The sequence below is a fragment of the Podarcis cretensis genome (assembly GCF_951804945.1).
Source record: "Podarcis cretensis genome assembly, chromosome: 5".
Classification (NCBI taxonomy): domain Eukaryota; kingdom Metazoa; phylum Chordata; class Lepidosauria; order Squamata; family Lacertidae; genus Podarcis; species Podarcis cretensis.
Window position 1 is genome coordinate 78426318 of NC_137174.1, and position 20220 is coordinate 78446537.

Genomic DNA, 20220 nt, shown 5'->3' on the forward strand with positions numbered 1-20220 from the left:
ACTGTTGGGACATGTTGTTTCCTTCCTCCCTTTTCTTAGATAAGGACAATACTCTTTCATTTGTTCTCAGGGCCAGCAGTACGCTGCCCAATCTGATTTCACTACCTAGCGATGTCATCAGACTTGCTTATCTGACTAGTTGGGTTCATACAGTGGAGAAAGTACAAAATAGCACAGAAGAAACAACTAAGGATGTGTACACACCATATGCGTAAAGTTTTAAAGCACATGACAAACCCCCAACGAATCCTGGGAACTGTAGTTTGTTAAGGGTGCTTGGAATTGTAGCTTGGTAAAGGGGAAACTGCTGTTCCCTGAATCCTTTGGGGTGAGCCATGTGCTTTACATGTATAGTAAATTAGAATTTCCCTTGAATAACTTAATGCCATCTGGAATTCCATCTGTTACAGCCAACAAACTATGGCTTGCAATTCTGATTTGGAGGGCATGTTTGCTTGGACAGAAGTAACTATATCCAATCCAAAGTTTATTGGTCAACCAAGTTCAGGTTATAGCCAAAAAAATAAATAAAATAAAATTAATTAAAAAAAAAAATTGAGGAAAGAAACAGCAAACAGATTTTAACAAACAAGTGAAGGTAATAAAAATAGCATAATAAAGCCCGTGCAATGAAGCACATATAATACACAGAACATGCAAAGGTAAAATCATGCACATGAACAACTAACTATAAATGATGGTTTGGTATGAAAGGGGAAGTATGGAAATTGCTGAAACTCACTGAAAGAAAAGAAAAGGCAATATGTGCCATTTCCAGGTAGGGTTGGTAAAAATCTTTGTCTGAAACCCTGGAGAGCACCTGTCAGGAATTGCATTAGACACAACTGATAAAATAGAGCGATGGCCTGACTCAGTATAAGGCAACTTTCTGTGTTCTATGTGAGAGGAAGATATCCACACTCCTAGGGCTCACTCACGTAATTCTAAATCATGGTTTCTTGTTGTGTCTGAACCAGTCCCCAGCCTTTGCCACAGACACACACACTGTCTTTTATGCATAGTCTTTTTTGTTTTATTTTCCAAAAAAGAAACGAAAACAAATACAGCCAAACAGTACAAACCACAATCATAATAAATCAAGGCAACATGTTTTGTACATACAAATGAGGGAAAGGGGATGGGATGGCTGATGATTGAGATTCCAGAATAACCTGGTGCTCAGACATTCAAGCAAACAGATCTGTATAAAGGGTCCAGATATCAGGTAATTCCCCCGTCTTTCTTGTGTTTGTGGGAGGTCACCTTCTCATTTGCTGCCAGCTGAGTCATATGATTGTGGGAGTGGATTTCTCCTTTCAGTATAGAAGACACAAACTGATTAATTAGAACTGCTTAATTAGCAGAATTTTTGTCCTTTTTTGCCCTTTAAGGTGAGTGACCTGTCGTTCCATGATTCATTGGCAACCTTTGTTGCAATCCTCATAGCCCGGCAATGTTTCTTCCTAGAGGATGTTGTTCAGCACGTTGCACTTCCTTCTTTACTTACAGCAGGTGAGTTGTTGGTGATATCTTGAAAATCACACTTTGCTCTTCAAACTGGAAGGCAAAAATGGCTCCGTGTGTGGATGGTAAATCATATAAAACCATTTTCTGGAATCTAGGGATTTTTCTTTTTTTTAAAAGCATAGATAAGCAGGGTGCTCTAAATGTGTTTGGCCGATTAAGTGTGGTGGTCAGGGATTTATATAGCTGGGGCTGAATTGCAGTTATGTAGGACTAAAAGACTCTGTACATGCTATTCTTATTAGATTATGCATTCTTCTCTATTTCTGCACTCTTCATCCTTTTCCCAACCCACACTCCTTCCTTCTTTCTATCTTTCCTTCTTTCTTGGACTGCAGTCTACACACATTTACTGGGGAGCAAGTCCTTTTCAACTTTGCTGGACTTACTTCTGAGTAGACATGCCTAGGATTGCACTCAAAGCATCAAAAGCCAAGTGTGAAACCAACAACCACCACCTTTCCCTGGATATCGAAAGGTGCTGCTTTGCCCTGCTAGATTAGGCAAAGTGGATGATAACATAACCGAAAAGCAAATCTGGAGGCCAGGAGTCTCTCCTGAGCAAAAGTTGTTTTACTCACTCTTCAGTCGAAGAGCTCACTAGTAGTACGATTTTGTATAGACATTGTGAGAACAGAATGTTGGACTGAATGGGCCATTGACTTGATCCAGCAGATGATTCTTATGTTCAGTACTGGAGTAGTGGTAGTTTAAGATATTAAAAACCAAGCAGATAGCCACCCCAAAGCCCCACAACTTCCTGCTTGTGGTGAGGGTGGAAGGACAGAAACATCTGGGATGGCTGAAACGGAAATGGGGAGCAATGGAACTACACCAGTAAGCCACTTCCTGTTCTGTCTATATAGCTTGGTGCTATTTTGTTTTTAAAGCACTTTCCCAAGCCTCAGTTTTGGGGAACAATGGGTAGCACTTCTGTTGTCTTCTGCTGCTTCTGTGAACACACCGCAAGCTGAGTTGAAGGCAAATTCAGCTTTATTCTTGATGAGGCCTGGGAGCCACACAAAGCAACAACTGAATCCTCCACCCAGGGCACACCTCTGACCCAGCTGTCCAGGTTTCTAACAGTTTCTCTTAAAGGGGCCACATGTTGGGTATTTGTTTGATGATGCATACCTTACAAACAGCCTAGGGTTCAGTTTTGGGAAGAGCCAGGGTTCGTTTGGGTGGGCCTGAGAGTGAGGGGCTTTGGGACCTCAGGTGTTTGTTCCAAAGTCCATGGGAATGGGGTCAATGTTGTCCTTACTTCTGTAATCAAGCATTTTTTGCCAGTTTGCTACCAGGCAGGTACAAGGTTCTTGTGTTAATTCACAAAGCCCTAACCAACTTGGCCCAAAGTATTTGAAGAAGCTTCTGATCCCTTATTCTCCACTTCAATTATTTATATTGTCTGATGGAGCACTTCTTATGGTTCACCACACCCCTGAGGTTTGGCTAGCCTTTGTTAGGGACCAAGGCTTAAGTGTAGCAGTCCCTGTACTGTGGCACTTCCTGCCGCTAGAGGAATAATCCCAGTCATCTTTTACACGTTGACTATAAACAGTGTTGTTTAGACAGGCCTTTGAAATTTGAATTTTCTTTTATCCAAACAGTATTTATGGATGTTTTTACAAATGCGTTATTTTAGGTTTTTATGGTTTTTGCAATTTTTGCATGGTGTACACTGTGCTGTATTTTTATGACCGATTTACAAATATTTAAAATAAGTAAGTAAATTATTTCTGCTGGTTTTGGTTTTCTGCCAGCATGTTGCAAAGTTATGACCTGTAGTCATCTTCCCACACTCTGATGGCATTACATTATTATGTTTCTGGAATTTTTGGCTTTTTCTCAGCTTTGATATTATTTGTGCTCGTCATCCAGACAAGCTTTTTTTTTTTTTTTGGACACTTTTCCCCCTGACACTTCTTATTTTCCCACAAGTAAATCTTGATAACATTCTCTTCTTTTACCCAGTTAAGCTGCAGAAAAATCTCATGCTCACATTTTTCATATTTCTCATTTTCTTTCACAAGCTGCCTTGTCAATACGCACCTGCTAAACAAATCCAACGTACGTGTGTGTGTGTGTGTGTGTGTGTTGCACATAAAACAATTGTTAGATAGAAAAAGTTAAGAGAGCAATGCGGTATTGACTAAAATAACATTTAAATGAAAAATTTTTTGGATCATTGTTTTGCAGAGCATTAATATTTTTCTCAGTATTGCTGTTCAAGCTATTACTTTCTATGTTTGCTTGATAAAAGTGTTATGAATTAGATTCAAACTTCTGCTCATATAAAATATTAGGAATCAAATGCTAGTTTCCAGTACTATAATGATTGGTCTGCATCCTTTTCCCACAGCTTGTGGAGATCCAGATGCTGAGCCTGGGGCAAGGATGACGTGCAGGCTTCTGTTCCACCTCTTTCAAACACCTGAGGTTTCCCTGCTGCCTACTGGTAAATACTTCAAATCTATTTCCAGACCTTCTGTCTTGCCTTTGTGTTCCAGTTTCTCAGAGGAATTTTATAATGCTAACTCCAAAGGTTCGCTTGGCAAAGGAGAATGGGAGGCTATTTTTATGTTTATGTTTTTGTTTTGATTATGTATATTGTGTTTTTTTTAATTGTGATTCTGTGCTGTGAACCGCCCTGAAATCTACGGGTAAAGGGCAGGTGGCGCTGTGGTCTAAACCACTGAGCCTCTTGGGCTTGCCGATCAGAAGGTAGGCGGTTCGAATCCTCGCTACGGGGTGAGCTCCCGTTGCTCTGTCCCAGCTCCTGCCAACCCAGCAGTTCGAAAGCACAACAGTGCAAGTAGATAAATAGGCACCACTGCAGCAGGAAGGTAAATTGCACTTCCGTGCGCTCTGGCTTCCATCATGGTTTTCCATGGGCCATAAGCAGTTTAGTCATGCTGGCCACATGACCTGGAAAGCTGTCTGTGGACAAACGCTGGCTTCCTTGGCCTGAAAGCGAGATGAACACCACAACGCCATAGTTGCCTTTTACTGGACCTAACCGTCCAAGGGGTCCCTTACCTTTACCTTTTTACAAATTTAACATCATCATCAACAACAACATTCTATTTGGAGTAGGGCTGCTGAAATTAATGAACCTAGGTCTGAGTATACACGATACGCCTAAAGCTCATTCTTTCCATCAAAGAATTCTGGGCACTGTTGCTTCTCCGTTTTTTGGGGTGTATGTGTGTGCTTTGAATGTGTTTTAAATGTGTAGAGTGTATACAGAATAAATTAGTCATGTTTATTCTCTTCGGGGGGTTTACTGAGAGTTGGAATAGAACTGGATAAAATCCTATTTAAATTGACATTGCTGAGACACAGACCTATAGCCTTAAACAGCCATTTCGTTCAAAGGACCACCTGGTATGTTGCTTTGGAAGCACATTTCTGCTTTTATAACTCTCTGATGTGTAGCCCCTTTTAGCCCTTAAGTCCTTTTATAGGAACGTTCTGAAAAGATGGTGAGAGAATTCTGAGGTGAGTTGGTTGAAGAGATTCAAGAAAAGAGTGTTAGGCCATGTAGACACATAAGATTTGAAACAATCAGGCCTCGTTTCTTCACAAAGCACTTTTTTACATAGCTCTTAATATACGTACCTTTGTACGATAGCATTGCCAAAAGGGAGAGTTGCTATCCATGCTGTATTTACATACAGGTGCCTGTGTTTATGAAGCAGTATGCATTGATGTACTCCACTCAGTCAGTCTATTCATGCAGGCTAAGCACTGGCAGAACATCACTAGGCGCTCCCCAATAGGAGGGGACCAATGAATGCAGCACAAAGCAGACAAAAAACTGTTCTTGTAGAATGCGCTTTAGATCAACCCACAGTATGGGACAGGGATGAAGTGGCGGCCATGTTGTGTGTACATCACCCCAAAAATGTGCCCGCATCCCACACGGAATGCACATTATTACACTGTGTGTACACGCCCTTAAAGATTTGAGAGAGGAAAAAGAGACTGCAAAGATGACAGTGATTGTGAATGAAAATAACAGCAGAGCAGACAGCAGAGCAGTATTTTTTAGCCCTCACACAGCCTGTGAGTGACAGACCAGGACTCTGTGGCAGCAGCCAGGCCTCTAATTGATCACCTCAAAGATAGCTAATTTATTTGATTTCATCCCGCCCTATTTGTTGTTCAGACACTAATTTTGAACAGTATACTTAGCTGAATTGTTCTTGCTTCCTTCCCTTCTCCTTCCTCCTTGTTAAATAAATCAGAGTTTGTACTATTCAATTAAGTTGCCCACTGCCTTCCCCCTTGCATCCATTCAGGGAAAACTGGATGAAATGTTTGCACTGCAGTTTAAATCCGAGTCCCACTGCCCTCTAGAAGATAAGGGGGAGGGGGAGTGCGCGCACACACTTAACTTTTAAAAATTGCATTATATCACAAAATCATGCTGCATGAACCACACACTGGGTATTTCAGACTGCATACTGAAACTAAATCGATACTTTCCATTGACAGTGTTTGAATATTGAATATGCACTTGCTTCTATAGTGTGTGATGTGGCCTTGGGCAGGAACGTGTGTACATTGGGCCATTTGTTTTAAGACTTGTAGTATTGATAGTATTGACATCCTTGCACTTGCACCACAAGATAGGTCCACCGCAGTGTTTAGAAGCCTAGTAAAACTAAGTGGGGAGAATAAAGCCAAGTTCTCTAAAACATTGACAATTTTTTTAAAAAAAGCTTGTTCTTTTTCTGCAGGGAAATCTTTCCCAGGAATTCGTTCATCTTGTGATCGTCACCTCTTAACTGCTGCTCACAACAGCATAGAAGTGGGTGCTGTGTTTGCTGTGCTGAAAGCGATACTGATGCTTGGTAAGATCACATTTAATGTTCTTCATTTCATGGTTAAGGCTGCAGCCCCTTACCAAGTTTGCTAGGAGAAAGTTCCATTGAATTTGGGGGACTCTTACTTGTCAGTAGATATGCTTAGGCTTGCCCTGTGAGGCTGAAGTCTTACACACTTACATGGGAGTAAGTGTCATCAAACTCAGTGGGATTTACTTCTGAATAGGCAAACATAGGATCCTACTAAATTTTGATTTTGATTTTGACTGGCTACATTGTCTAGAGCGTGGGTCCGTCCGTTCCCCCCAGATGTTGAACTCGCATCAGCCCCACCCAACATGACCAGTGATCAGGGAAGATAAGGGACCAGAAGTGCCCCACCCCTGAGCTCCAGTTATATCTTAAAATCTGATGTTTTAAGGATTAATCTTACAATAGATGAGGCGTTTGTATTAAATTCTTCTATTTCCTGCTACCCTGTAGGTGTAAAAATTCAGCTTCAGCAGGATTGCTTAGAATCATAGAATCGTCGAAGTTGGAATAGACCCCAGGGTCATCAAATATCCTCTCCCTAGCCCCAACCCAACTTTTCTCCCCCTCTTAAAACCGTGGGTAGATGAAGGGGATGCCTTCTCAGGGTCTGTCAAGGCAGGCTAGTGTAGGACTCTGAAGCTTTGATGGTATTCATTAATATCATTAATATTGTATTAGCTCATTATTTTTAATGTTAAGCCTAAAGTAATAGTTAATGATGCCGCAAAGTACACTAATAATGCAGGTATCTCAGCTAAAGCATCCATGACAGGTGGCCATCCAATTTCTTCTTAAAAACCGCCAAAGGAAGGAGAGTCCACCACCTCTGTGGGAGTCTGTTCCACTGCCAAACAGCTCTGACTTTCAGAAAGTTTTTTTCCTGAATGTTTAGTCGGAATCTCATTTCTTGTAACTTGAAGCCGTTGCTTCGAGTCCCACCCTCCAGAGCAGAAGAAAACAAGCATGCTCCCTCTTCCATGTGACAGCCCTTAATATATTTGAAGGTGGCTATCATATCTCCTCTCAGTCTCCTCTTTTCCAGGCTAAACACACCCAGCTCCTTCAAGCACTCCTCATGAGGCTTAGTTTCCAGACCCTTGATCATCTTGGTTGCCCTCCTCTGCACACGTTCCAGCTTGTCAACATCCTTCTTAAATTGTGGTGCTTGCCCAGGTTGTTTTTGATAGTTAAACAGTAATAATAATCTTCATCTTTGTGCTGCTTCTACTCCATAGGTGATGCGGAAATTGGAAGCAATAGCATGCCCTCCTTGAAGAAGTCAGATTACTCAGTGCGAAGATTACTAGGTGACCTTAATGAAGATGAGATATGGGATGCCGCCTCACATTCTTTGAAATCATGCGGAAAACCTTTCTCCATAGAAACTGCAAGTCTCAGTGAATATGCTAGATATGTGCTAAGAAGTATATGCCAGCAGGTAGCATAACCCTTTGTTTTTCTCTGTTTATTTGTATATATGAATTTGTTTTTCCAGAGTAATCATTGTTGCCATATTCCAGGGATGCAAAGACAGTCATGACATGCTTTCATAAATATAGGTGGGTGATGGGGGTAGAGGAAGGTAGCTGGGGAAGCCGTTCAACCCTGAAGATGACCTGGGCCAGCCACAACACCTTAGCTTAATCTTCACAGGGTTTTCATGAGTATAAAAAAGAGAGAGGGAATGAATAAGCTGTCTTGAGCTCCTTGGAGGAAAAGTTAGAGCGTGAATGTAATAAAAAAAGGTAATATGGATTTGGTTGTCAGGGCTTCCAGGTCATTTCCTCCTATAAACTTGTATACACTGTTGGCAACTATGGCATCAAGTGATGACTCGTTTGTGAATGAGCTGTCATAGATTGATCTGTCCAGACTGACTTTTATATTGCCAGATATCTATCCAAGGTTCCCATATTTTGGCTGAGTATTCAAGGGATGAAGATAGAGCCATGCACACATGTGAGAACAAGTCCACACTCTGGCCATGCGAAGCCTCTTGGGGTACACTGGACCGCACAATGTTACCTTAGTTAAACAAAACCAAAACAAAACACATGTTTTCTTAGGGGCAGTGGAAGCTGTGACCTGTGATAGGTTTACCCAACCCCCCAGCCTAATTGATTAAAACCAGAAAGAACAAGCCTCTAGCTGTGCAGCTGATAGCCTATGCTATATTCAGGAATTAGCTGCACAATTCAGGTCTAGGCACGTTAGATTTTATGGTTGTGGCTGCCATGTAAACTTTGTGCCCATGCTTGAACTTCTCAACAGATAGGAAAGCTGTGCAGGTGTGGTTGTGATCCCACCATTCTTGTCCTCCTTGTGTCATGAAGTTTTTCTCAAACATACAATGAGTATAGTTGTGATTACAGCTGGAATTCATTTGAGAGTTTAGCTTAACATTGTGATTTCCTTTTTAAAGAGTTCCTTGAGTATTCAGTCAGCGGCATGTAAATGCTCTTGACGGAATACCTGAGAGTAGAACCAGAGAAAAAGATTGTCTTAAAAGAAAAAAGTTTGTATTTAACTAAATTCTTCCTTGTTAAATATTTTGCAAAATGGACTTAGATTTAATGTAAAGTATAGCTTTTTCACAGTGCTAGCATGAGTCTGACTCATCCTGAACAATGTTGATTTTTTGTTATGCGTTACAAGCAAAACAAACAAACATTGCCTTTGCTGTGATTAATGTTCAATTCAACTTTTTGTTGATAGGAGTGGGTGGGAGAACACTGCTTGAAAGAACCCGAAAGACTGTGTACTGACAAAGATCTTATCCTGGACCCAGTCCTTTCAAACAAGCAAGCACAAAAATTGCTGCAACTTATCTGTTATCCTCATGGTGTTAAAGAATGTGCAGAGGGTGACAATCCTCAGAGACAACACATCAAGCGCATTCTTCAGGTAACCAGACCGAATAAAGGCTTTGTATTTGATGTTCTTTCCTTTTGCTTCCACCACATGTTAGACCCTTTTGTCCCTGTGTACATACCATCCCTTGTAAAGGGATAAAATTAAGGGAGAGGGGAATTAAGTCTTTCCTGCCAGCCACAAACCCTTCTGCTACTAAAGCACACGCTAGCCAGAAATGTGAAGAAACTCTGTATGTGAGCAGCTCGTGTATGGAGGGAGGCTCCCTACAAGATTTCTGCCTGCCTGCCTGCATAGGTATGGCTTCTTCTCGTGGTCACTGAATGTAAGGATGCGGGTGGCACTGTGGTCTAAACCACTGAGCCTCTTGGGCTTGCTGATCAGAATGTCAGTGGTTTGAATCCCCGCGACGAAGTGAGCTCCCGTTGCTTTGTCCTAGCTCCTGCCAATCTAGCAGTTCGAAAGCACACCAGTGCGAGTAGATAAATAGGTACCGCTGTGCTGAGAAGGTAAATGGCATTTCCATGCACGCTGGTTTCTGTCACAGTGTTCCATTGCACCAGAAGCAGTTTAGTCATGCTGGCCACATGACCCGGAAAGCTGTCTGTAGATAAACGCCAGCTCCCTCAGCCTGAAAGCGAGATGAGCGCCACAACCCCATAGTCGCCTTTGACTGGACTTAACCTTCCAGGGGTCCTTTACCTTTTTTTTTTTTTTTTTACCTTTACCTATAACGTGTAGTTCTGCCCTTAGTCAAGATCAGCTAAAAGCTATGTTTTAAAGTGGGGGGTGAAATCAGGAACAGGCTCTTCCACAAGGCCCCCTTCCCTTTCCCACCGATCCCATCCGTAGGCAGGAAGAATGAACAAAATGAGCCGCATCCCACATGCATGTAGAAAAGTCAATGATATGCAGGCAAGAACAAAATTGCATTCCATGTTTAATGGTGACACAACTATTTGTCATTCTTTGCACAGAATTTGGATCAGTGGACTCTCCGCCAATCGTGGTTGGAGCTCCAGCTGACGATCAAACAGTGTATGAAGGAGCCTGTGAGTATTGCCTTGCATACATGTTTCATTCAATAAAGTTTTTCTTTTTAAAAAACCCCAAAATAAAATAACCTAGTGTGTGAGCAAAGATATCATGAATGTGCTAGTTTACTTATGTTTCACTGTAGGGTTCTGGGTCTGTGGCTGAAATGAACAGCTTGTTGGATAATATTGCAAAGGCGACGATAGAGGTGTTTCAGCAATCCGCTGATCTAAACAATAACTCTTCTAACTCTGGTATAGGCCTCTTCAGTCCAAACTCTGTTGGAAACGCTGACACACATATTACGAGGCAGAAAAGTAAAAAGACATTTCTAAGGTAATGTTCTCTGCCTGAATGGATAAAGATGAAATTAATCTGCTCTTTTTTTTTACAGGAATACTTGAGAGGGTTGTGAGCATGGAGGGTTGCATTTAATAATAATTGTGGTGTTAATTTCAAGAATCCAAAAGCCAGTAGTCAAAGCCCAGAAAAGTCTCCCCAGATTTGATATGGGCTCAGAAGTTCCAGTGCATGTGCAGAGTTTCTCTCTGTGTGAGAATTTCTCACACACAGTTTGGTTGATCATGCACTGTAAGCACACCAGCAGGTATAAACATTAGTTCTTCAGCTGCAAGGAATGGGAATTTCTGCATGCTCAGGTCCTCCATGTACGCATCAAAAAGCACACAAAAAGACTTTGGGACTGGGATGTGGAACTTCAGCTCACAATTTGCTTAATTTTAATATTAATTTTATATTGAACTGTATTGGCTTAAATCTACCTACCTGCCTTGTTTTAAGTAGTTTGCAAAACCTGTATCTCACACACATGCATATAGTGCTTTGAAGGAAAAAACCTGAGAATACTGAGTAATATTCTGTTGAAATGTCTTGTATGTTTCATGCTTTTAGTTCTTCTGAGAGGCGAGGCGCTTGGCTAGTGTCTCCCCTGATCGCGAAGCTGCCTACCTCTGTTCAAGGCAGAGTCTTGAAAGCAGCTGGAGAAGAGCTGGAGAAAGGCCAGCATTTGGGATCATCTTCAAAGAAGGAGAGAGACAGGCAGAAGCAAAAGAGGTAGAAATGATTTGGGGGGAGAAACGCTGCAACTTTTTACTGGGAATACCTGATGCAGAGACTGGCTAGGGAGAGTTTGTGCTTTTATTACAAGTATTCCAATCCTGCTATTGTAAATCGGACATGTTTGTGCACTCAGTCAAGGTTTGTTTTATGAAATAAGCCTGCAACATTCTCTCCCCACCCCCCACCCCCCAAATACAGTTATTATGGGAAAGGTAGGCTGTAGTTTGGTTGCATTTAGGAAGAAATGTAGCACATAAGCAAGACTATGTTTTCCTTCTTAATGCCCCAATTGTTGCTCTGGAAACAGCACAGTTAAAAAATAAGAAGGACCAGTAATGTGTTAAAAATTACTGAAAGTAGTACCATAGCTGGATTGATTCTATTCATCATTTCCAAAAAAACTGTTTTTAAAATGATACTTACTTCTCGCCCTCAAATAAAAAGATCTCTTTCCACAAATAATAGATGTTTACTTCTCATATGGGATTCTGATTAGGTGTCAAGAAATGACATGCTCAGATGTGTGCATGAATACATATGTTATTAGATGTTTCATAATAAACTATAGTATTCAAATTCTCTGCATGAAATTGCTTGTCTATATTCAAAAGCCTATATAAAAAAAACCCAACATTTCCCCTTTCTTTCCTTTCTTTTTTCCCTGCATTCCCCACTTCATGGCTGAAAATTCAGATCATACTTTCATTTTAACTGTGTTGATCTTAATCTGCCTTAAACTAGTTCTTAGTTGTCCAAATACCTTTACTTTGCTTAATTAGCAATACTGAACGATACTTCCTGATAAGCATTGTAGCACTCCATTAAAAGTGCAATGCTTTAGGCTTCCTGCAAACCTGAATAGGATAAGAATACTGCACATTCCTCTGGCTTTCATTAAAGGCTGCTTTGGAAGTGCCACACCAAAAGGAGGGTGATGGAGAGAGCAGAGAGTGCCAGTGTATTGCATTCTTCTGCATTGTCCGAAGGAGAACTTTCACATCTTCTTTTTATAGATAGCCGTGGAAGATATGAAGACAGCTTTCCCCCCCCTCAAAGGATAAGGGGATGTGAGAGTTCTGTTTCTGATGAGGCAGGAAGTGAGCCATGAACTTCTTCATCCTCCTCCAAAAGAAGCTGCCAGCTTAAAAACCATCACACATTTTACACGAATGTGTTGGCCTCTATTTATACCGTTGTCATGATGCAATGATTTTCAAATTCCCTACTCTCTCGGAACACTTTCGGCACTGATCTGCACACCACGTACCACCTGCATATTGCAGAAGAGACTTAGGTGTGTCCTGTGGTGCACTTTTGTTTAGCTAGGGCACCTATGCAACATTTGCAGAGTTCCATATTATGGAAGAATATAAGTAATGTTCTTTTGAAGAGATGCTTGATAACAGTGCACGTGAAGAAAACCCTGCTAGGGAAAGAGTAGACAAAGGGAAGGAAGGGATTGGAGACAGGAAATATCAAAGTAACACTACTAATTGAATCTTGTCTCTGCCTCTTTTAAAGCATGTCTCTTTTGAGTCAGCAACCTTTCCTTTCTTTGGTACTTACTTGCCTTAAGGGACAGGATGAGCAGCGAGAAGGGCTTCTAACATCTCTACAAAATCAAGTTAATCAGGTAAAAATAAGCAGATAATTCTGTGCTCTGCATCAGATGAAAATCAATTATACTAATGGACTCAGGCACATGGGAAACCACATTTGAAAGGCCATCCGTGTGAGTTTCAAGAACATAAATGGAGAGAAATGACAGAAGGCTTAGCTGATTTTTTATTTAAAAAAACAACACAAAATCATCTGCATTTTAAAAAAAGAAAAATGGCAAACTTTCTCAGATACCTAAGCAGGAATAGAGGTAATTGCTGTTGGCAAAGTGACCCATTACATTGAGCTTGCCTTGTTGTTTTGTATTGCATCTGCAACATCTTCACTTTAAGTACTAAGACTATGCACACATTACTGTTTACTCTGGTTCCAGTGCTCTCCCACTTTTGATGTTTGAAGCCAAGTTACCTACAATCTATAGTTTCTTGAGAAGCACTGCTGTTAGATGTGTTTTCCCTCAAATCAGGCTCAATTTGATCTGAAAAGACAAGCAGTGAACACTTTAGATATTTGCTGCGCCCTTGCAGTCTTCACTGAATAGGAGTTGTGGGGAAAGTGCAGATACAGGGAAACAAATTGGCTAGTTTGCATCGAGTGAATACATCTCAGCTCCCTCTCTGGTGTGTATAGCAATGTAAAAACGTGACTTGAAATGCGGCAGGGTAAAATGACCTTACTGCATTTCAAGGTCCCTGATGTGCACATAGCCTAATACCAGGCTACAAAATGCAACTTTAAGTGAGATCAGTGACTTGCGTGGGACTTTTTATTTCTATTTCTTGGAGCACTAGTCTATCATGCTATATAGCATAGGTCTGCTCTTAAAACTTCCCACAGTTCCAGTAATGATTTGCTGCATGGCACTGCAAACTTGGAGTTCTGAGGATCCCAAATCCAGAACCCACTGACTCACAAAACAGGTTCTAGAATTCTTTGGATCCTGGCCTAAAGCACATCAAGGCATTGGCTACACATGGAGGTCAATGAGATGGTCACATTCTGATAGAATGGATTGTACTATTTCAGACTGAAGTTGGGGAACATCAATTTTGATCGCTCTCCCATGTCAAAAATAAATTATCTGCAGGTGAGAGTGGGAGAAAGGCTCTAGCCCAGTCTGATCCCTTTGCACTGAATTTTTACTTGTAGGGAGTGTTGTTTATGTGTAGATTCTTTTTTTAAAAAAAAGACTTCCACAACCTGCAGTCCCTGTGGGTGTGGTCCAGACAGGCACATTTTAGTCTAATACCTCATTCCCATCTCATTCTGCTGGATGAATAGACTAGGCCTAATGCAGGGCATGGTGCCACTTCAGTTGTTAATACAGTAGTTTGTAAGGTAGATTAGAAGGTGATAGAACCCAGCATTTGACCCTTGATTTCAGTGCTTGATTCCTATGCTGCTATCATGACAGGTGAGCCACTTAGTTTTGGTATGTCCCCACAACCATCCTAGTACAGTCAGACCTAGGATCCCAAACGCCTTGGTACTCAGACGTTTTGGCTCCCGAATGCCACAAACCCGGACGTGAGTGTTCTGGTTTACGAACGTTCTTTGGAACACCAACGTCCTACAGGGCTTCCGCAGCTTCCGATTGGCTACAGGAGCCAATCAGAAGCCGTAATTTGGTTTCTGGACGTTTTGGAATGGACTCCGTCCGACTTCCAAAGTACAACTGTAATGACTAGGTAGAAGAGCTACCGTATGTACACAGAGCATAGAACTCTTATTGTTGTGGACAGATACCTTATTGCTTGCCCCGCTCCTCCATCTGTGTGTAACTACAGTACTACAAGAGCAGCTCCCAGGCCACTGTAAAACACACAGTTAGCATGTAACAAAATTCATTTTAGATATAGCTTCTAACTATTCCATTTTCTGACACTTCCCTCCTCCATTTCTGTTTCGGCTGCCTTCAATCCTTCCTCCTTCCTCCCAGTACTTCTGGTACCTCCCAGTACTTTAATCTGGATCTGAGATATTTCTTACTTTACCATCCTTGCAACTTTGCTTGCAATCTGTAGAAAGTATTAACAGCCACTGAGAGAAGCTATCTGTAGAGTGTGATTCAGAGGCTTCCCTTTCTCACCTATCAAATGAAAGGAATTTGTGTGCTCAGTGGAAAATGATGACTTCTCACAGGCAACTTTTGGGGAGCCCATGCATGTGTGGAGAACGTATTTGCAAGTGGCTCATCTTTTACCTGACTAGATAAGAGGACAACTCTTTCTTTGAACGGCTCCACAGATGGGACTTCATAAGTAAAAATAATGGAAAGTATCTGTTAAATTGGGTAAGAGAAGATACAGGGTAATAAATTATAGCGGGCAGAAATTTAACAACAAGCAAAATTTGTGAGAAGTATTTCATAGAAGTGGGTGAAGATAGTTATATATATATAAAATGTTGACCAGGAATGAGTAATGTTAAGGTTTAAAGTAAACATGCTTCAGTTAATTGGATTTTTGTCCCTAGATATTAAGCAACTGGAGGGAAGAGAGATACCAGAATGATGTTAAAGCTAGACAGATGATGCATGATGCTCTGCAACTTCGTCTTAATTTGGTGAGAAAAAGGCACAATTATCTGTTTAGACTATTTTTATGTCATTCTTCAGTAAAACTGCTCCTAGGGTTGCCATATTTTGAAGAGCAAAAAAGAGAACACATTTGCCGACTTCTACTTTTAACTATGGATCTCTATGATGACTCTCATTTTACATAACTATGAAAAAGAGGATGTGTCATGGAAAAAGAGGCCAAATGGCAAGCCTAATGGTTCTGTGCTGAAACCTGCCCTCCAATTTCTTTACCTGTTACTTGACCTCTTTTGCAACCCACTTTAGAATTTCAGTTTCCCTTGTCTCAGGATTGAGCTTACTTTTATTGTTGCCAGGTAGCCACGGGTGGTATGCATGTACTTTTTCTTCCCGTTAAACATTTATTCAGTGCTCTGTAGCCTCCCTGGCTGCCTGTGCTTCCTGATCTGGGGGGGGGGGGGAACCCTATGGGAGAAGTTCTCACAGAATTTGGAAGATACCGCAAGGGTCATCTAGTCCAAAACCCTGCAAGTTATTTTCCTGAAATGTGATATTCATATCCGTAATATGTATAAAAAACTGCATATTGAAACTGGAAAATGAAGAACGTGTAAAATCGTTACACATTTGTGTGTGCAAGCACTTAATGTGAGAGAAACTCCGAGGCTGTTATCTAGCACTGATGCAGGCAGAGAGTTTAGAGTGCAGCAAGACTCTTACAGAACCCCACTGTGTTCTATGTGTCTAGCATAGCAATGTGTAACAAACATGGTGCTGCGCTAGACACAATGCAACATGGCAGCCCACCAGTCATTTGAATCTCATGTTACATCCTGATTTTGGCCACGCCCTCTGTACAGACCCACCTCCACATCTGTGTAGGTGGGGGGGGGCTGCTAGGTTGTTGTTTTTTAAGATGAAGACCTTCCAAGGGATTGGCCGCTTAATGGCAGCATATTCACAGTATGATTCTATGACTCAGGAGGGACATGTCAACAGAAGGATGGCTACTGCAGAGCCACGTATCAAGAGCTGTTTGGCATCTCCAAGGAACTTAGACCAATAGGGACATACTAGGAATCAATATAATTAGGCCATACGCATAAATAAAGAAGAGCACAAAAGGCTTGAACTCCCTATGTAGAAGTTGATATGAAAATACTTATATTTTTTATTTTTTGAAATTTGTTATCTATCCTATTTTTTATTCTTTGTTCTGTTTCTTTTTTATATTCTCTATTTTTTGTTTTACTTTTATTTATGTATATTTGATTTATTTACGTGTTCACAATTAATAAAAATAAAAATAATAAAAATAATTAAGCAGAGCACAGTGTATTTAGTCCATCATGTTTATCTTCAATTTATTTCCATGTGGTTCTCATTTTAGGTGGGTGGAATGTTTGACACGGTGCAGAGAAGTACGCAGTGGACCACCGACTGGGCACTTCTGCTCCTTCAAATAATAACATCGGGAACCGTTGACATGCAAACAAACAAGTACGTCTGCATCATTAATAATAACGCAACATTATTCTCCCCCTGTGCAGTACCAAAGTCGCTAAAAGGGTTTGTGATAGCTCCTGCCATATTATTTTCAAGAGGAATCTTCCGGAACTTTGACTTGGTGAGGTCAAGTTCAAAGATACTAGGGCTGTCTCAGACATAGCCAAGAAAACAAGTGTTTGTTGGCTGGAGGTGTCTTATTCCTGCTGCAGTTGGAGGAAACTAGAACTCAGCAGTGGCCAGAAGATTGGAGAAGATCAGTCTACATCCCAATCCCAAAGAAGGGCAGTGCCAAAGAATGCTCCAACTATCGCACAATTGCACTAATTTCTCACGCTAGCAAGGTTATGCTTAAAATTCTACAAGGAAGGCTCAAGCAGTATGTGGACCGAGAACTCCCAGAAGTGCAAGCTGGATTTAGAAGAGGCAGAGGAACCAGAGACCAAATTGCAAACATGCGCTGGATTATGGAGAAAGCTAGAGAGTTCCAGAAAGACATTTACTTCTGCTTCATTGACTATGCAAAAGCCTTTGACTGTGTCGACCATGGCAAACTATGGCAAGTTCTTAAAGAAATGGGAGTGCCTGATCACCTCATCTGTCTCCTAAGAAATCTCTATGTGGGACAAGAAGCTACAGTTAGAACTGGATATGGAACAACTGACTGGTTCAAAATTGGGAAAGGAGTACGACAAGGCTGCATTTTGTCTCCCTGCTTATTTAACTTATATGCAGAATTCATCATGCGAAAGGCTGGGCTGGATCAATCCCTAGCCGGAATTAAGATTGCCGGAAGAAATATCAACAACCTCAGATATGCAGATGACACAACCTTGATGGCAGAAAGTGAGGAGGAATTAAAGAATCTTTTATTGAGGGTGAAAGAGGAGAGTGCAAAATATGGTCTGAAGCTCAACATCAAAAAAACGAAGATCATGGCTACTGGTCCCATCACCTCCTGGCAAATAGAAGGGGAAGAAATGGAGGCAGTGAGAGATTTTACTTTCTTGGGCTCCATGATCACTGCAGATGGTGACAGCAGCCACGAAATTAAAAGACGCCTGCTTCTTGGGAGAAGGGCAATGACAGGCCTAGACAGCATCTTGAGAAGTAGAGACATCACCTTGCCAACAAAGGTCCGTATAGTTAAAGCTATGGTTTTCCCAGTAGTGATGTATGGAAGTGAGAGCTGGACCATAAAGAAGGCTGATCGCCGAAGAATTGATGCTTTTGAATTATGGTGCTGGAGGAGACTCTTGAGAGTCCCATGGACTGCAAGAAGATCAAACCTCTCCATTCTGAAGGAAATCAGCCCTGAGTGCTCACTGGAAGGACAGATTGTGAAGCTGAGGCTCCAGTACTTTGGCCACCTCATGAGAAGAGAAGACTCCCTGGAGAAGACCCTGATGTTGGGAAAGATGGAGGGCACAAGGAGAAGGGGGCGACAGAGGACGAGATGGTTGGATAGTGTTTTTGAGGTTACCAGCATGAGTCTGACCAAGCTGCAGGGGGCAGTGGAGGACAGGAGTGCCTGGCGTTCTCTGGTCCATGGGGTCACGAAGAGTCGGACACGACTAAACGACTAAACAACAACAACAACAACAACAACAAGAGCGTATCTTGAGAAAAGGGCCATGCATTTATTCAGACTTGAGACATCAGGGAAAGTACCACAGTGAAGCAAAATAGCAGGTGGGGTAGGACCTCCTTTCAGAGACTCACACAATCCAATTTCGATCGGATTATGACATCCCAGAGAGGAATAGTAAACATTTGGCTAAATGGAAGAACATTATTTATTTATTTTTGCTCTTTGTGGTGTAATTCACTTCTTTTTTCTTCATGCTCCTAGTGAATTGTTCACAACTGTACTTGACATGCTGAGTGTGTTGATCAATGGAACCTTAGCTTCTGACCTATCAAATGCAACCCAGGTGGGGTCTGAAGAGAACAAAAGGGCATACATGAATTTGGTGAAAAAGCTGAAAGTAAGTCTCCCGTCTGACTTCTGAAATATGCTTTTGTTAAACGAATCACTTTTCTAGCAGTTCCCCCCTCTTTTTTGTGTAAAGCAGGAGTATGTAGATACAAGGAAATAAGGGAATCATGTATGAATGAATAAGAATTAAGAAACAGGACAGAAAGGCTTGGTGCACAATTCATTTGCTAGCTTAGTTAAGAGATCAGGAACAAGCACACAAGAGAGGAGGCAGGAGGAGAAATTGCATGAGCCTGTAGCCATTTCCCAGTCTTTTGACATCTGCAGTGTTGCATCTATATTAGCCAAAGGGATCTAGACTACCGCATTTTTCACTCTATAAGATGCACAGACCATAAGACGCACCTAGTTTTTGGAGGAGGAAAACAAGAAAAAAAATATTCTGAATTCCAGAAGCCAGAACAGCAAGAGGGATCTGGCTTGCTGTTCTGGCTTATGGGATAGCAATGCGCAGCCTCTCGCAGGCAGCGGGAGGAAGGCTCCCCCAAGTGCCGCGCTCCCTTTAAAGAGCGCGCGGAGCCTGTCTTTAAAGGGAGCACTGAGCAGAGCCTCCCGCCTGCATTCGCTGCATAGGACGCACACACATTTCTCCTTACTTTTTAGGAGGGGAAAAGTGTGTATTATAGAGCGAAAAACATGGTAATTAAGAGATGTCACTGACACACTCAATTCTAAATGGATTACTTCAACAAACAAAAATCACTCCAGTTCATTTCCACAGAACATGTGGAAATGAAGCAGCCATGCCTGATGTGGAAAAGTCTAGTGTGTGTGTGTGTGTGTGCGCGTGCGTGCGTAAATATTTTTGTAACTGGGATTCCTCCAAATAGGAGCATATGCCCCTTTGCCTGTTAGGCACTGTTTATCACAGATGCGGTATTTGGATGACAACAATAGCTCATGCCTTGCAAGGAAATAGTCCCAGGTTCAATGCCCAAAGAATATGTAGAACTACAGCAAGTCAGAGTAGGCAATTCTGGGTTTGTTGGACAAATGTCTTGACTTGGTAGACACGACAGCTTTCTGTCCATGGTTCTCTGGCTTGGCCCAATATGATATGCTAAAACTGCAGATGATTCCCCGCCCCTTGACGCCATTGCTTATCTGTTCTTTAGGCTTCTACATCAACATTAAATGCAGATTTCTATAGTTAGGTTTTTTGGGAGGGGGTCCCATCAGAT

The 20220-nt window shown here is 41.6% G+C and overlaps 1 protein-coding gene across 1 annotated transcript in view; it reads left to right on the plus strand.

Annotated features, from left to right (window-relative positions):
• MED12L (mediator complex subunit 12L) overlaps positions 1–20220 on the plus strand; it is a 180916-nt gene that overhangs the window by 134412 nt on the left and 26284 nt on the right. Inside the window, exons 24-35 of the mRNA XM_079977534.1 lie at positions 1392–1512; positions 3887–3982; positions 6270–6383; positions 7625–7827; positions 9105–9293; positions 10238–10312; positions 10441–10631; positions 11208–11369; positions 12897–13008; positions 15471–15560; positions 16925–17034; positions 18893–19028. Coding sequence (XP_079833660.1) covers positions 1392–1512; positions 3887–3982; positions 6270–6383; positions 7625–7827; positions 9105–9293; positions 10238–10312; positions 10441–10631; positions 11208–11369; positions 12897–13008; positions 15471–15560; positions 16925–17034; positions 18893–19028 — 1599 coding nt within the window. The remainder of the gene's footprint in view (positions 1–1391; positions 1513–3886; positions 3983–6269; positions 6384–7624; positions 7828–9104; positions 9294–10237; positions 10313–10440; positions 10632–11207; positions 11370–12896; positions 13009–15470; positions 15561–16924; positions 17035–18892; positions 19029–20220) is intronic.